The sequence below is a fragment of the Pelophylax lessonae genome, assembly GCF_965119305.1.
Source record: "Pelophylax lessonae genome assembly, chromosome: 6".
NCBI lineage: Eukaryota > Metazoa > Chordata > Amphibia > Anura > Ranidae > Pelophylax > Pelophylax lessonae.
This window is the reverse complement of record NC_138773.1, coordinates 261,857,913-261,876,616: the sequence shown is the minus strand read 5'-3', so window position 1 is coordinate 261,876,616 and position 18,704 is coordinate 261,857,913. Positions and strand designations below refer to the sequence as shown.

At 40.2% G+C, this 18,704-nt stretch overlaps 1 protein-coding gene across 2 annotated transcripts in view; it reads left to right on the top strand.

The window, feature by feature from the left end:
- Positions 1–18,704, top strand: part of LOC309557913 (sodium channel protein type 2 subunit alpha-like) — a 244,726-nt gene that overhangs the window by 45,021 nt on the left and 181,001 nt on the right. For both annotated transcript variants that reach the window (XM_082260781.1, XM_082260780.1), the window contains exons 2-3: positions 14,046–14,352; positions 18,120–18,240. In XM_082260781.1, coding sequence (XP_082116907.1) covers positions 14,098–14,352; positions 18,120–18,240 — 376 coding nt within the window. In that variant the 5' untranslated portion in view covers positions 14,046–14,097. The remainder of the gene's footprint in view (positions 1–14,045; positions 14,353–18,119; positions 18,241–18,704) is intronic.

Here is an 18,704-nt window from a genome sequence, read left to right as displayed (position 1 = left end):
GGCTCTATTCCTTCCCATGATACCAACAATGGGACACTATTTCTTTCACTAATACCAATGATGGGGTATTGTTTAATCCCACTGACTCCAGGGCATTTTCTACTCTCACTGGCCACAGCCCTGCCCCTTCAAAGTCTTGAGGATAGTAAGCTGGCCCTTTGTTTGAAGAGAAATCCTTTGATATTTGCTGAACCTTTTAGCATCCTCTGATGTTTTTTACAGTTATTCTTTTTTAACCCTTAGGCTAGATCTTGTTTCATAATTTACCCGTTTGCAGCAAAGTATTCGAGCACAATGCGGCAATCAAACGGGAATAGGTTGACAGATTTTTTGTGAGTCTAGGACAAAGATGGAAAAGTTTCAGTTGAATTCAGTGGCCATGCCGTCAAGTTTAGGAACAGGCAATTTTAAAGTGGACCTTTCAGTAACTTTAACAATAAATTTCTGATATGCCAATATTCACTATATTACCAAAAGTGAACAATAAGGAGTGATAAATATATGAAAATTAAAATCCTATAAATACACTCACCCTGCGCTAAAATAAATAAGAAGGCACAAAAATAAAATCAATAATAACGACTTGACGTCAAAGCAGCTGCTATAAAAGAAATGATCAACTGCAAAAAGGTGTCCGATAATATTAAGAGGCAAAATAATAAATGGGGGCTCTCTGTGGAAGTCGGAGGACGAAACGCGTCAGAGCCGTCGTGCGCGGTCGCATAAGGACATCTACATACACGCCGGAGCTCTCTCCAGATTGCACAAGGTTTGGTACAGAGTGATCCAGCGGAATTTACATTACATTTCTACTCAATGCCTTCACTATTTATTATCTCCTGTAAGTAGACATCCTGAGGGGAGCGGGGCTACATTTGGTTGTTTTTAGTGTTTAATAAACGTTATTGGCGGAATTACACTATTGTCGCCCCACTCTTGTTCACTTACATGGTCTGTTGGCAACGGAGGAGAGTGTACAGCTAATAGAGGAAAAGTGGTCCAGTGTCCAATGCTGGAATCTAGTGGTGGAATTCCTTGAAGGATCTTGATTCACCATCCTCTGGTGAGTTTTAAGAATAGGGGGGGGAGCACAAAGTGGTGGTGGAAATCAGGTGCTACGGCCAGGACCCCTCACACCCTCCCTGGGATAAAAGGATTGTGTCTAACCAACCTACCACATGACCTGGAAATACCCATTTAAGGACTTTGGATTTTATTCTTCAGTTTGTTTATTTAGCGCTGCTAGTGTTTGAATATATTATTTTGCCTCTTAATATTATCGGACACCTTTTTGCAATATTACCAAAAGTATTGGGATGCCTGCCTTTATACGCACATGAACATTAATGGCATCCCAGTCTTAGTCTGTAGGGCTCGGTATTCAGTTGGTCCACCCTTTGTAGCTATAACAGCTTTAACTCTTCTGGGAAGGCTGCCCACAAGGTTTAGGAGTGTGTCTGTGGAAATGTTGGACCATTCTTCCAGAAAAGCATTTGTGAGGTCAGGTACTGATGTTTCCTATTTCCTATTTTTTACTCAGTTATGGACATTCAGTGTGCTTCATAAGCCCAAAGAACTTCAGCAAGAACACAGGGCTCACCTAGTATGTCCTAATCTTCTGCACTGCTGCCTCTCCTCCCAGATTTTTCATGTAAATTCCCAGCTATCAACATGGCAGCCAGGAGTTGCTGTGTAAATACAAGGGCCATTACAGCTGCTTCTACCAGAAACATATTCTGACACAATATTTTAAACACTGTTCAAGCCCAGTAAAGGGAGACACAAAGTAATATTACTTTTATATTTTCTCTGTTCTCTGACTATCTGAGCGGTGTTTGGAGGTGAAATGCGTTTATTGACATCTGATTTTCGATCTCTTTTTTTCTTGTTGAATAAGATATAAATACCCCTCCATGTGCTTGTTGTTTGGGGATTCCCCACTTTGATTTATGCCATATGTATTTTATTTATGGCTAATCCCCACACATTTTGGACCTATATGTACCAGCTTTCCAAGCGTGGATCCTGAGAAACCAAATACTGTAAAACACGTTGATTTTGCACGCTTGTTATACAGTATCCCACGAAACTGAGTACACCTCTCACATTTTTGTAAATTTTTATTATATCTTTTCATGTGACAACACTGAAGAAATTACACTTTACTACAATGTAGAGTGTACAGCTTGTATAACAGTGTAAATTTGCTGCCCCCTCAAAATGACTCCACACACAGCCATTAATGTCTAAACCACTGGCAACAAAAGTGAGTACACCCCTAAGTGAAAGTGTCCAAATTGGTCCCAATTAGCCATTTTCCCTCCCCTGTGTCATGTGACTCGTTAGTGTTACAAGATCTCAGGTGTGAATGGGGAGCATGTGTGTTAAATTTGGTGGTATCGCTCTCACTCTCTCATACTGTTGACTGGAAGTTCAACATAGCACCTCATGGCAAATAACTCTAAGAGGATCTGAAAAAAAGAATTGTTGCTCTACATAAAGATGGCCTAGGCTATAAGAAGACTGTGAAGACCCTGAAACTGAGCTGCAGCACGGTGGCCAAGACCATACAGCAGTTTAACAGAACAGGTTCCACTCAGAACAGGCCTCACCATGACCAAAGAAGTTGAGTGCACATGTTCAGCGTCATATCCATAGGCTGTCTTTGGGAAATAGACGTATGAGTGCTGCCAGCATTGATGCAGAGGTTGAAGGGGTGGGGTGGGGGTGGGGGTGGGGTGAGCCTGCCAGTGCGCAGACCATATGCTCCACACTGCATCAAATTGGTCTGCATTGCTGTTGTCCCAGAAGGAAGCCTCTTCTAACGATGATGCACAAGAAAGCCCCAAACAGTTTGCTGAAGACAAGTAGACTAAGGACATGCATTACTGGAACCATGTCCTGTGGTCTGATGAGACCAAATTAAACTTATTTGGTTCAGATGATGTCAAGCATGTGTGGCAGGAACCAGGTGAGGAGTACAAAGACAAATGTGTCTTGTCAACAGTCAAGCATGGTGGTGGGAGTGTCATTGCCTGGGGCTGCATGAGTGCTGTTGGCACTGGGGAGCTACAGTTCATTGAGGGAACCATGAATGCCAACATGTACTGTGACATACTGAAGCAGAGTATGATCCCCTCCTTCAGAGACTGGGCCGCAGGGCAGTATTCCAACATGATAACGATCCCAAACTCACCTCCAAGATGACCACTAACTTGCTAAAGAAGCTGAGGGTAAAGGTGATGGACTGGCCAAGCATGTCTCCAGACCTAAACCCTATTGAGCATCTGTGGGGCATCCTCAAATGGAAGGTGGAGGAGCGCAAGGTCTCTAAATTCCACCAGCTCCGTGATGTCGTCATGGAGGAGTGGAAGAGGATTCCAGTGGCAATCTGTGAAGCTCTAGTAAACTCCATTCCCAAAAGAGTTAAGGCCGTGCTGGAAAATAATGGTGACTACACAAAATATTGATACTTTGGGCCCAAATTGGACACTTTCACTTAGGGGTGTACTCACTTTTGTTGCCAGGGGTTTAGACATTAATGGCTGTGTGTTGAGTTATTTTGAGGGGACAGCGAATGTACACTGTTATACAAGCTGTACACTCACTACTTTACATTGTAGCAAAGTGTAATTTCTTCAGTGTTGTCACATGGTAATAAAATATTTACAAAAATGTGAGGGGTGTACTCACTTTTGTGAGATAATGTATATTGCTATGATCTCTGTCAATTGTATGATGCAACTGGATCTATTTTTAGATAGTTTTAATGAGAAATGGCTCTCTTTTGAACTGGATGGTACAATAAATGCATGGCTTTATAAATATTTGTCTTTTTTTTATGTTTCTCATTGTGAGGAACATGTAAAGTCCCCTTGTAAGCTGGAAATCCACACCTTGTAATAGATGTGGTGACCCGCTTTTCCTTTTTCTATATTTAGCCTTTTGGGATGGTGCCACTATGTGGATCTAAAATTTACGCTCTCTTCACACACTAATTGGATGTTAAATATTACAGAGTGCTATGTACACTGTCTATGTTTTGAAAAATTCTCAATAAAAAATTAATTATAAAAAAAGGAAGTCCAGCTCTAGGCAACTAAAAATGTATATTTGTCAGTGGGATACAGAGTTGTATAAAGTACTCGAAACCCATACTTGAGTAAAAGTACAAGTGCTCGATCAAAAAGGGACTTGAGTAGAAGTATTCAACATTTTTTGTACTTAAGTATTGCAAGTAGTTTTTTTTTTTTACATTTTGCTACTCAAGTACTGAAAGTAAAAGTACCAGTAGTTTTAAAAAAAAATTGCTACTCAAGTACTGAAAGTAAAAGTACAAGTACTGTGTTATGTAGTTATTAAAGAAAGAAGTCAAAAGTTTGAACATCATATTGTTTTTTATTATTTCAAATGCAGCTTTTATTTATACATACAGTAGCATTTATTTTCGTATGCGCTGATAATACACATGTTTTGAGCTTCATGAAACCTGCCATCTACTGTTCTGGCAATTTTTATAATAGTAACGAGTAACTATGCAGCACAAAAAAAAAATATCGGAGTAGAAGTATTGAAATCTTCGAAAAAATGTAGTGAAGTAAAAGTGGAAGTAGGAGAAAAAAATTCTACTCCAGGAAAGTACAGATACCGCCCTGTCGGTACTTAAGTACAGTAGTGAAGTAGTTCTACTTAGTTACTATACATCTCTGGTGGGATACTTGCACTGCAAGGGTTACTTGCTCCTTAAGGTCCAGCAAAACAAAAATTCCCTGTTCCTCTGTGTAGCTAGACCGGTCAGCACAGCCTCTTCTTCCCCACACTGTAGCAATCTAGTATCCTGATGTTAACAGGACCAAAGCAGGGTCCAAAGGCTGACACTAAGCATGTTGATGCCAAGGGGCAGTCCCAGTGGCAGCAGAGGATCAGGTAAGTAAAAGTGTTTTTCCTCTCTTCTAGACGTAAAGAGCAATTTACCTTTGCAGTGCGGGTGCAGTCCCATTGCAAGGGATAATTAAAACATTTTCCAAAGTTAGGCTAAATAGTAAAAAGGCTTGTGTAATAATTTATAAATGTTATATTATTATAATTTTTTTTAATTTGGGACAGGAGGTCTCATATCAACCACTATCTGAAAATTTAATTTTTATTAGAGGCAAAATGGGATTACATTTCACAAAATATCAGTGGGAAAGGAAATATTTCTCAACCACTATCTGTGTTGTTCCAGGCACAACTAACCTCCCCAACCGGCATTTTTGCTGGGGAGGTCGATTACGAACTTGTGATAACAGACTTGATAACTTGATAACAGACTTGGGGTTTGAGACAATGGGCAAATGCAGCTTGCTTCTAGGTGCATTTCAATTGCATGGAGTACAAACAAATGGCCACTGCCCACCCCTAACAATGGCCTCTGCAGCAAGGAGCACATAAAGAATGACGCATGTCAAACAAAACCAATGGAAATTCTCAGTTCAACTTACCAACCAGCCTGCAACCAACCAAATTATCTTGTCTTACAGTATGCATTAAAAATACAAGTTTAGTTTGCACACAAAATGTCAGAACTATTAGTTTATAGAGTTCTAACTAAATTTTTTGAGCCTCCATAGTAGAAGCACATGCATTACAGGGGAGGAGTGGGCTCCCTCCAAGCTCCCCTGCCCTCTGCCTATCCATTACAATGCATGTGCTTCTACTATGGAGGCTCTCAAAATTTAGAGTTAGGACTGCAGATAATACTGGGGTGCTGTTAAGGGGCTCTGCAGCTTACACATGTATTTGCAAATGTGTGCAAACTAAACCCTTGTTTTTAACATTAGACAGGTTAATTCAGTTGGTTGCAGGCTGGTCGGTGGGTTGAGCTGGGAATTTTCATTGGTTATGTTTGATATACTTCTGAGACCAAGAAAGTTCACTAATAGGTATTTTGAACTCGCAGTTGATTTCCTTCTGACCTGCACTTGACCTTCTTCTAAACTGCATCAACCTACTTCAAACTTTTGCAAGCCCTTTGACTTGTATAACATAATAGTTCTGCCATGAACAAAAGTCCATCGACACAGACTCTTATGGGCCATACACACTATAAGATTTTCTGAAGACTTTTTCCTTTAGATTTACCAAAACCACATAATATGAGGTCAAACCTAAACACTTTCAATCTGTATGCAATCTGGCAGGCCCTTGCACTACATAGAAAAGGTAAATCTGAAGAAAAAAGTCTTCAGAAAATCTTATAGTGTGTATGGCCCTTTAGGGTGAACATTGACATGAAAGCATAAACCTTGCCAGACTGGACCTTTACCATTTAACAGTCATGGCTAAGGTGACCAGATTTTTAAAATGAAAACTGGGGACATATTTTTTTTTTTATTTGGCAAATGGCACAGGACTGCATAATACACAGAGTGCTGGGCATAGGACTACATGATACACGGAGCGCTGGGCACAGGACTACATGATACACGGAGCGCTGGGTACAGGACTACATAATACACGGAGCGCTGGGTACAGGACTGCATAATACACGGAGCGCTGGGTACAGGACTGCATAATACATAGAGCGCTGGGCACAGGACTACATAATACACAGAGTGCTGGGCAGAGGACTGCATAATACAAAGCATGGGCACAGAACTACATAATACACAGAGCGTTTGGCATAGGACAACATAATATACAGGTGGGTGTTAGGTATGGTGTACAGGGTTCAGGGGTTTGCTATGCACAGAGGACACTTCTGCCCCCACATCCATAGCTCACCTCTGCACCCTTATCTCTGCAGCCACCTCTTAGCCCTTCCCCCACAACAGCTAAACTCTCCATCTCTCCATGCAGCTGCATCACCTCTGACCCCTGCTCCCCCACTGCCCCCACCTGTGTACAAACAGACCCCCCCCATCTACTCATCTCCCATTCTCAGCCCTCCACACAGTCAATTTTTGGCTCTGCCTCTCCTCCACTGAACAGCAGCAGGAGCGGCAGTGAGATTGTCCAGCAGGGGGCGTCTGCATCTCAGCCACCAGGTTGTTTCTTAGCCAACATGGGATGCCCTGTCTACATTAATCCAGACCTGAATCCGGGGACAAAACCGGAGACAGACTTGGAGCTGGTACAGTGTCCTCAATCCAGGGACATCTGGTCACCCTAGTCATGGCAGTCATGGCATACATTAAGTATTTGCAAACTCTACCTCTCCCTGCCAGTGTCATTTTTACAGTAACAGTGCATATGTATAGCACTGATTACTGTAGTAATGTCACTGGTACCCCCAAAAGTGTCAAAAATGTCAGTCAAGGGTCCGATCTGTCCGCCGCAATGTTGCAGTCCCGCAAAAAAAATCGCAGATCGCCGCCATTACGCGTTAAAAAAAAAACACCAAAAATGACAGAAATCTTTCCCTTAGTTAGTAAATGCAATAACTTTTGCGCAAACCAATCAAAATACGCTTATTGTGATTTTTTTTTACCAAACATAGGTAGCAGAAAACAAATTGGCCAAAAATTTAAAAGAATTTTGATTTTTACATTTTTTGGGGGGGGAATTACATATAAAAAATTTTTAAAAATATTGTTATTTTTTCAAAATAAACGCTGTTTTTTTGCTTATAGCACAAAAAGTAAAAATCGCACAGGTGATCAAATACCACCAAAAGAAAGCTCTGTTTGTGGGAAAAAAAGGACGCAAATTTCGTTTGGGTACGGCGTCGCACGACCACGCAATTGTCAGTTAAAGTCACACATCGCCGAATCGCAAAAAGTGGCCTGGACGTAAGACAGCAAAATCCTCCGGTGGTAAAGTGGTTAAGGAGGAACTAGACGTGGTGTTTTGATGTAGAGCTCCAAAGGCTAGAAAGATCCCTTCACCTCCTGCCTATTCTTCTTCTAGATAGAGAGATGTACTTCCTGGATACATTCCAGCACGTTAAGTGTAGTAAATTGAAATCAGGTTAATCGTTCTAAGAAATTGCATTAATATCTCAATTAGCAAATATCTTTTGTTTTTTGAGTGCAAAGCGAAAGCTATTGTGCGAGGAAGTCCATGTGCATTACAGAACTACAGGAAGTCTTCATCTGTTCAGTTTACTTGTAAAAGTAATGGTTTATAATGACTTTATTGAGGTATTCACTTAATTGTGTTTTTATGAGTGATATCAGGGTGTGCCCAGTAATTTAGCAGCCTTATACAATGGAAATGGCTCCACTTTTCTCTTATACAAGTCTACATTAAACAATTTTATTAATGGAACACAATTAGCATCTTCTCTCTGCTGTCCTTACACGGGGTTGAAGGGGGAAGGGGTGTCAAACAAGCCCAAACTTTCTCAGACTGAAGATGGAAGTGAAAAATATAAGCATTGGCTTTACTATGTGGGCTGAAGTTGGTCTTGTCCTTAGGGATGATTAAAGTACATCTAAATCCAGTCACTAAAGTCTCATATAAGCATTATTATGTTGATGTTTTCATTGGAAAAAACTTGTAACCCTGTTTAGAAGGTCCTTGTTCAAGTAGTTCCTATTACGCTCACATGCCCCCCTGATGGATTACTATAAGAACCTGTTGTACACCTTTGTCATTATCAGGAATCAGATGAATGATGTACGGCTGACACTGGAGTAAGTGCAAGGACAGGAACTGGCTAAGAAAAGGAACAGGGGAATAAAAATAAATTATTATTTTTTTTTTTTTAACCTCCCTGGCGGTATGATTCTTTCCGATTTTAGGTGCTGAAAGCGGTACAATTATTTTGCACGTAATTCTTAAGAATGAGCAGCCCAAACCAACTATTTACATATGATTTTTTTTACTGTGCGTTCTTCTTTATAACATCTCGGGTATGATAACGCTTGAAACACAAAATCATAAATTATAATATAATAAAAACTATAAATAAGTTAAAGTATGTATGTATATATATATATATATATATATATATATATATATATATATATATATACATACATATATATATATATGTATATATACGTACATATATATATATATATATATATATGTATATATATATATATATATATATATATATATATATATATATATATATATATATATATATATATAGTATATATATATATATATATATATATATATATATATATATAGTATATATATATATATATATATATATACATACATATATATATATGTATATATATGTATGTATATATATATATATATATATATATATATATATATATATATATATATATATACATAAAAAGTACAGTAAAACTGCAGGAAATGGCACTGGGGGCAAACTAATGTGATTTTTTTTTTTATTTTGAATTGTATCAGTGTGTTTGGTGTGTTTTACATTTGAATTTGCAGCCGGTTCCACCCCCCTGCGAAAGTCACGTCGCAGGAGATGGAAGCCGGGGCACGGAGAGGATTGGGAGGAAGAACCGCCGCCAGACACTGCCGGGATACATCGCTTGATCCCGGTGACAAGGTAAGTAACCCCGCTTTCAGGATCCAGCGATGCTTCTGGCGGTACCCCGAGTGTGGCTCGGGGTTACCGCTTTTGGCTCTGAAATTTAACCCCGAGCCACGTTTGGGAATACTGCTAAGAAGGTTAATTTAGTTTAGCATGAAAATAAAAAAAATGTCAGTTTAGCAAATTAAATACCATCATGTTAAGGTTTCAATCTAATTTGAAGGTGAATGCCTGGCAAAATACAATGTTATGTTTATCACAGGTTGTCCATCAACCAGACAATCCAGAAGGACATTCAGAAAAAAAATGTAAACTTCCTGACCATATCTTACACTCTCAGATACTTATACTCAGCAGAAATCAGATTTTCCTTTTCATAAAACCTTGGGAGTGTCCCAGCCTCTAGTACCTTTTAGGCCTCATGTACACAGGGCATTTGAAAAAACAAGCTGCAAAGCCAGTTCTTACGCCAGGAAAAAGTAGCTGTAAAAATGCGCTTTTAGAAGCATTTTGCATTGGCTTTTAGCCACGTTTAGCAGCCTTTGTCTGCCCTCTTCTATTTTCCACTCTCATATCCAATTACTACAGGTTAAAAATGCTTGATGTGGCTTTACGCTGTATACAGCGTTTAGGCGCATTTATGTATTTTTACAGCCTAACGCTGCTGCTCCTGATTGCACTGTCCCTGTTTTTTTTTTTACAGCTTGAAAACGCCTATGCCACTTACATCTCCTAAAAGCCTATGTGTGCCTGAGACCATAGAATAACACGGAGGGGCGTTTTTAAGCTGCAAAAAAAAAAAAAAACGTCTGACGCTCCTAAAAGCAGCTGTAAAAACGCCCTGTGTGCATGAGGCCCTAAAGTTTGTTCGAGAAAGTTTATGTTTAAATGTTTTTGTTCTTTTCAGTACATTTTGCCTCCATAAGGCCTCTTGCGGGACTGATATTTGAGCATCTGCATTTTTGGATGTAATTTCAAGCATTTGTTTTGCACATATTCCCGCATATCTGAGTGTTCACGCACAATATATTCCTAGGGAAAATGCAGACTTTTCTGAAGCTTAATTTACTTTAGTGAATTAAGCTTGGCCCTTTTATTTGCTCCCTTGGTAGTTCCTTGATACGGAATTTTGATCAAGTTTGAAAATAAAAAAAACATTTCTTGACTCCTTGATGCTGATTTACTAAAGTATTTGAGAATGTTCACATGATCAATTGTTCCTCATTGGGTTTAGTCATGTCTAGGAGCATTAGTGTAAAAGGGATGTTCCCGAGATTAGACATGCCTGGGGGAGGGGGGGGGGGAGGGATTTTAGCAAGTTGGGTAATATAGATTTTTTAATCCCAATGAGTGGATGTTCCCTTCTAGAAAAACATTTAAAGAATCAAATTTCTTCATAAAATTTAGGCCATGTCTGCTACATATTTTTGGTAAAAAAAATCCCAAAAGCATATTATATATATATATATATATATATATATATATATATATACACGGCTATGAGGTAATGCAAAAGCAATTTATAATATCATGTTTAATAATATATATACACATATGAGTCGTAACAAAATACAGTGAATAAATAGTATTGCTCATTATTAACACATATTACATCTATGTACTCATACATATCACCGCACCACCGTGGTGTGGGTGGTGTTAGTTAGTGACCTAGACCTATATATATATATATATATATATATATATATAGTGGATTTTTTTTTAAAAAAAATATATATATAATACTAGTAATGCCCCCTATGATGAAGTCGGTAAGACGAAACTAGTCGAGGCGTGACCTGTCGGCATCAACCAACCTACCTATCACACAGTATTACTGCTAGGAGTGATAACAGACCTGGAAGGAGCACGGACCACGGCGTGGAGCCTGGGAAATGTCCCCGAACGGTGCAGTATATCCTCCATGGGATTTTATATGCTGTTGTGTGTATGTTAAAATGTGAGTGGCTTTCTTTTGTTTAAGTGGATGTAATAAAGTGTTTAAACAATATTGCACTAGTGGGGCTTTGTGCTTTGTTTTTCCCACATGGTACGGAGTACACTGATCCGCCCTCATCCTGACGAGCTTTTGGGATTATCTATGGTGGACAATTGCTGACATTTGGTGTTTTCGCTTATCCACGAGAGTGGCTAAGCCATTACTGTCGGTGAGTGTGACCTACTCCCCCTTGCTTTCACGGTGGTGGTGTTAAGAGGTGACCCGTTACATCCACTGATTAAATCTACATCCCATCAAGATTCACATGTGTGGATGCACTTTTTTTTTTTTTTTTTTTTATTTAAAATTTTTCGACAATTTAACAAGTCAGATAATACAACAGGTATACACAAGAATTGTACATAGCAAAATGCAACGGTGATTGGAAGGATCCAGCAGGAGGGGAGAGGAAGAGTGGAAAGGGGGGGTGGCCAGAACTCATTACATGAGTCCCAGGTTGGCATAGGTGGCGGGGATTGTGGAGTCACTCATAGTGAATGCAAAGGCAAAATCAACAGGGGGGGGGGTCGTCCGAGGTTTTTGACATGTGCTTGAGGAAGACGTTCCACTTGGCGTGGAAGAGATCAGTGGCAGAGGGGGACACATTGTCCATGTTGATGCGGTCAATGGAAAGGAGTGTGGTTAGCTCTGGCTGTAGCATGGATACAAGGGGGGGGGGGGGGGTACTTGTAATCCAATGTTTCAGGATCAGTCGCCTGGCAATTAGTAGAGTGGTAAGGATCCAGAGACGAGGGGAAACGTCTGATGTGCTTGACCATTTTTGCAGGCGTTTGTCCCAGTAGCCAAACAGCAGGAGAAGAGGGTCTTTTGGGACAATCAGTTTGGTGACGGTTCCAATGTAGGCGAGCACCCTATCCCAAAATGACGCAATAGAAGGACAGTCCCAAAACTTGTGACAGAGGGACGGGTTGGATGCACTTTTATGGATGGACATTCTGTTGTTATGATGGACTTTTTATAGCTGTTTGTCTACCTAAGTGATCTCATGTGTTACTGTTGAATAGAAGGACTATTTATCCTTGTGGTAGTGTGAGGTCATTACTACTTTTTGCGCTACTGGTCACATTTGTATGTTTTTACATATTGCTTTGTCGCCGTTTTTATATATTTATATTTTAAGTAGCAGCACGGGGATTGGCAGTTGGGTTGTCCTAAAGCGCTTGGGGTTGTTCACTTTTATTGAGGCAGGCCGAGTGAGCACTTCTTTTATAGTAATGGGGGCAATTAGTGACTTATTGCAGAACTGTGATAGTCTGACACTGATTGACACTTTGTGGGAACCGGTGACACTAATACAGTGATCAGAGCTAAAAAATATGCACTGCCACTGTACAAATGACACTGGCTGGGAAGGAGTTAAAGTGGACTTCCACTCAAAAATGGAACTTCTGCTATTTTGCTTCCTCCCCCCCTCCGGTGCCACATTTGGCACCCTTCAGGGGGGAACGTGTACTGGTTTTTTACAGGTACCCTTCCCCACTTTCGGGACACCGCGCCGTGGCCGTCGGTCCCGGAAGTTGGGCCCCCTCCTCCTTCCCCCGCCGCCGAGTCAATAGAAATGCGCAGCGCGCTTTGCGCATGCACAGTAGGGACCCGGCTGTGAAGCCGCAAGGCTTCACTGCCAGGTTCCCTTACCGGCAATGGCAGCGGCAGCACCCGACATCGTTGGACTCCAGGACAGGTAAGTGCCGACATCGCTGGACTCCTGAACAGGTAAGTGCCGACATCGCTGGACTCCTGGACAGGTAAGTGCCAACATCGCTGGACTCCTGGACAGGTAAGTGCCGACATCGCTGGACTCCTGGACAGGTAAGTGTCAAAATATTAAAAGTCAGCAGCTACAGTATGTGTAGCTGCTGACTTTTAATTTTTGGAGGGGAAGACAGAACTCCACTTTAACATTAGGGAAGATCAAAGGGTTAAATGTGTGCCTAACCAGTGTTTATGTGTGTCTAATCACAGCACAGTCAGCTCCCTGGCAGCGCGCACAAGTGCGCCCCCTACCCGGATATGCAGAATCACGTGTGTGTGTGGTCTGTGAAAGCCTGTATGGCAGTCTGCTGGACTGTAAAGTATACTGACCAGACGTGTCAAGAGCAAGGTTTTTCACAAGCCAGTAATTTGTGAGTGTTGGCAGTCCAGATCAGGGAATTTTGGACTTTGGGGTCCTAGTAATAGTTGGCCATTGTGCTGGTGGTGGATTTTCAAGGATGGGTGACAGACCTTGCATATGTTCTGCCCTCCCCGTACCCCCCTGCAAACCCCATTGATCCATAATGTCACAAACAGTGATACATAATCTTTGGTAATCAATTAGGGGAGAGCTGGTTAGGAATCTATTTGAGAAAATGTATGATTTTTATCTATAGTTTTATCGCCAAAATACAGTATTGCAAGGCTGCAAAAGCTTAAAGATCATAAAAAATAATTTTATGTAAGTAACATTGTTGTGTAACTTTTAAAGGAACTTTTATAGGAAATATTCTTATGTAACATTCTATAAAACTTTAATATTTTGCAGGATTATGATCTTGTTTCTTGTAACAAATTATCTGTATGTTTATTGATCAGGGTTTTGCTATGCATGAAGCTCAATGGTGAATAAGCGGAGCAGGATGAAAAGATGGCGCAGCAACGGATTGTACCACCTGGGCCAGACAGCTTTCGACGTTTTACCAGGGAGTCCCTCCAAGCCATTGAGAAACGTATTTCAGAGGAGAAAAATGCCAAGTCCACACAAGAAACTGAAGAAGATGGTCCAAAACCAAATAGTGACTTGGAAGCTGGTAAAAAACTACCCTTTATATATGGTGACATCCCCCCAGGAATGGTATCAGAACCCCTGGAGGATATTGATCCATATTATGCTAACCAGAAGGTAAGAGTAATACTGTTTGGAGATGGAAGATTAATAATAACAATGGGTAAAAGAAAAGATGTAATGCGTCCAAAACTGGTGTTTTAGGTAAGGGTAAGTGTCAACAAATGAGATCCCCTTCACCTGTTTTTTTTTTCTACAACAATTTTTATTTACTTTTTTTTTTGTTGTTTTTTTTTTTATACAAACCAGAGGTACAAAAACAAAAGCACCGTCCCTGTTGCAGACAGGGACAAAGTGCATGGTCCAGCATGGTCAAACAAAACTTTTTTGAAGAACATACTCATACAGTATCTCACAAAAGTGAGTACACCCCTCACATTTTTGTAAATATTTTATTATCTTTTCATGTGACAACACTGAAGAAATGACACTTTGCTACAATGTAAAGTAGTGAGTGTACAGCTTGTATAACATTGTAAGTTCGCTGTCCCCTCAAAATAACTCAACACACAGCCATTAATGTCTAAACTGCTGGCAAGCATGGCTTCTCTTAGCCATTGGTGTGGCACTAGAACACCATTATTAGGATTAGACTAAATGTCCCCTAGGAATAAGACAAGGAAGTTTGTCTTGCCAAAATATAAAATCACTCTAGGCTAACTGAACTGCAAAAGATCAAGGGCTAGTTTTAACCTTTAAAAGTCTGTGCCAACACACTGCAACCACAAGCATTGCATGTGGATTTGGCGTGGCCAGATTCACATGTAGCACTGCCCACCGAATGGGTATAATTATTGGCAGATCCTAAAGCAAAGCATTGTGAGCCCCTGTCAGGTCTCCAGTCAGTCCTCCAAAAATCAAAAGCCAGCAGCTACAAAAACTGTAGCTGCTGACTTTTGATAAGCAAGTACTCATCTGTACAAGGATCCAGCACCATCCCCACCCATTTTGGTTTGTCACCAGTCTTTGCGTCCTGGTACCAGGTAGTTAAATCTGTGCAGCCGACTGTGACTCCTTGTGACTTCTCAGCCGGCTGCCCACTGTACTTTGTCAATGGGCCCGCAGCCTTTTGGGACCTGTGATGTGTCCCAGAAGGCTGCAGGCAGGGAGGTGGGAGGAGAACTCACGCTTGGATCACCTAGGCGATCGGGGCAGAAGTAGGTGCAGATACCTGTCCAAATTAAGTACATGTCACCCCCCCCCCCCCCCAAAAAAAAAGAAAAAATATGTTTGAAATTTGGCAGAGAGGGGGGAGGAGAAAGAGCAGAACTTCCCTTTTTGGGGAAGCAGCTGGGTAAAAATGCAGCTAAACCACTCCTTTTTGCCCATTTTTTTCTGCCCCCCCCCCCCCAAGCTGTAAGTGTAAACTTTCAAATGGATATATATTTTTGCTGATTATTGAAGGAGAGGCAATAGACAGCCTTTGTACTACAGAGACCAGCTAATAGCGTGGTAGGTGTAGTGTTCTTCTTGACCATTGTCAGTATAGCTCTGCTTTGTCCTACAGTGAATGGGAAAGTATATTGTATTTTCATTGAGCACATATTTTCAATAATGATTGCAGATTGCTCATTCATATCGTAGTGACAAGTACTCTTGATAGCCTTTTCCACCTTCTGCTGATACCTGCTTTTACAGTGTTCCTACACCACCATTTATCTGCTGGGGCTGTAAAATATCCCTGACTTCCTGATATGAGGAAGCACATGATCTTTTCCACTTCCAACCACAATGCAGTGCACAGTGCCTGAACAGCCAATGGACAGCCCTGAGAAATGTCACATGACAGCATGGTAGGTCATTAGCCCTGTATAAGCTCTAACACAGAGCTTACACAGAGATTTCTGGCAGGTAAATAGGATGATTTGGTAGCATAGGGAAGGCAGGGCTGCTGATAGAAATCATGGGGCCCCATACAGACTACCTGGCAGGGCCCCCTCATATATATTAAAACAACATTTTTTAGTAAAAATGTACTAAAATCATTCTTAGAGGACACAAAGATAAAACGAAGCTGTGTGAATTAGCCCTTTTTTTAATTTTTTTTTACATTTTTGAAAAAACATTTTATAATTTAAATTTTTTTTAAATGTTCTAAAATTATTTTATTTTACATTTTTTTGAAATATTTTTTTTTTACAATTTGTTATTTTATTATGAGACAGGGAAGCCAGCAGCTTCCGCAGGGCATCCTATAATTGCCCCTCTGTCCGACCGCACTGATTCCCTCTGCTGTTTGCGCCTCCCTGTGTGCCCGGGCCCCCTACAAGAGGACTAGTGGGGCCCCCCTATCAGCGGCCCTAAGGGAATGTAAGTATTAGCAGGAGAGAAAGCGGGCTATCAAGAGAACCTGTCACAGGTTCATTTTAAAGTCATTTTGATATAAGCATATTTTTTCAAGTTTCCGTGTTTTTCTTATTGCATTAAATAAATAGATGTGTTTATTAGCCACAAGAGGAATCTCTGAGTGGCTTATTGAAATTGCTTTGTCTCTTAACTGATGAGATTAGATATTACTCAAGGAAACCATGTTTTGAAGGAGTTAGATGACTCACAGGCTTGCATTAGAGCAGTACACCTCTTCACAGATGTATGGGTCTATGCGCCAGTGAGAATGAACCCTTAAAAACTTAGCGTAGAAACAAGATGTAAGATTTATTTCAAACCAATTGACGTGTTTCATGTTTATTTATTAAAAGTAGTGAAAAGACTATACAGCCGCTTTAATATCATTACAATGCTACCTATAAATGCATAAAAAAGAAGAAAAACGAAATACTGATTTTGCCATATGTGTTACCATTGCTTTCATTATAAAACCTAAAGACGGAGAATATAAACCTAAGCCCAATATCTCTATCACCCTGCGCTGGTAGGAGGATGCTTTCACTATGTTTATAAGCAGGGCTGCTGTTAGAAATCACGGGGCCCCATACAGCCTACCCGGCAGCCCCCCCCCCCCCCTGAATATATCAAGACAATATTTTCACTAAAAATACATTAAAATCATTATTAGCGGACACGAAGATAACAGTGAACTTGTGGGAATTAGTCCTTTTTAATTGTTTTTTACATTAAAAAAAATAAAATAAATGATTTATTTAAAAAAAAAATTTAAAATATTTACAATTATTTTATTTTACAAATTCTTTAAATTAATTTATTACAAAGTTTAATTGCTATTTATTTGTTTTATTTGTTATTTTTTTACAGGACAGGGGAGTCTGCAGCATTGTGGGTTGGGGATGGGGGGGGGGGGCGGCACAGTGAAGGGTGGGCACACAGGGAGAGGGGGGATCAGGAGCAGGCAGAACAGGGAAGAGGATCGTGTCGGAGAAGCAATTACAGGAACGATGCCATGTGTCTGTGTCTCTCCCTGCAGTAACTGAAAGCTGGCAGGAGTGGGAGAAACTGGCTTTCAGCTGCTGTATAGAGCCACACAGGAATTCCCAATGCTGTTGGGGCCTCCCTGTGTGCCTGGGTCCCCTACAGGAGGACTGGTGGCCCTGTTTATAAGTAAGATAAAGAATGCCATCTTCTACTATAATGTTGTACAAAGAGATAATGCAAATTGATACAACCTTCTACTAGATACCTTTTTATATATTTTTTTTAAATTTAAATTGATCAAATACAGTAATAATGTGATATAGCGAAAGCACTGCCTGTACTAGCCTTTAATATACAGATACAATCTTAAGTCATGCTTTTGCCAGAAACATTCCATTTAAAAACCGGATGTTATACAATCATGTTCAATGGAAAAAATGCAATCCACCAGCATTTGTAATGAAACGCGTGTGTTTCACTTTTTTCTGTTTCAGACCTTTATAGTATTGAATAGAGGGAAGGCAATCTTCCGCTTCAGTGCCACGTCTGCCTTGTACATTTTAACCCCCTTCAACCCTGTGCGTCAAGCAGCTATAAAAATACTGGTACACTCATATCCTTTATAAAATGCATTTGTATAATAGTTACTTTAGAGTGAAATTTAGGGAAGTGGATTGTCATTGTAACTGGAACCGCCTATTTTTATTGCCTACTTGTGCCTTAAAGGAGTACTAAAGTAACAATTATAACATTAATAATTGTTAAAAAGCATTAATCACTGACCTAAATATCTGTGTTATTATTGTTTATTATCATTATTTTGAAAATGTGTCCATATTCTTAGTCTAGCCCTGTAACTACTACTGCTATTTTTTAATATTTTGAGCTCTTCTTACCAGAAAGTAATGGAGTGATACTTCACATTCCTGCTGATTGTAAAACGAAATCTCCCTTGGTTTGTTGCAGTGCTTCAAGTCACTGTATGGCTGTTCCAGATGAGCCAGAGTAAAAGAACACATCCCCTGACACCCTTTAGATGCGCATGTTTCAGGGAGCCAATATATTTTTTTTTTCCCTTA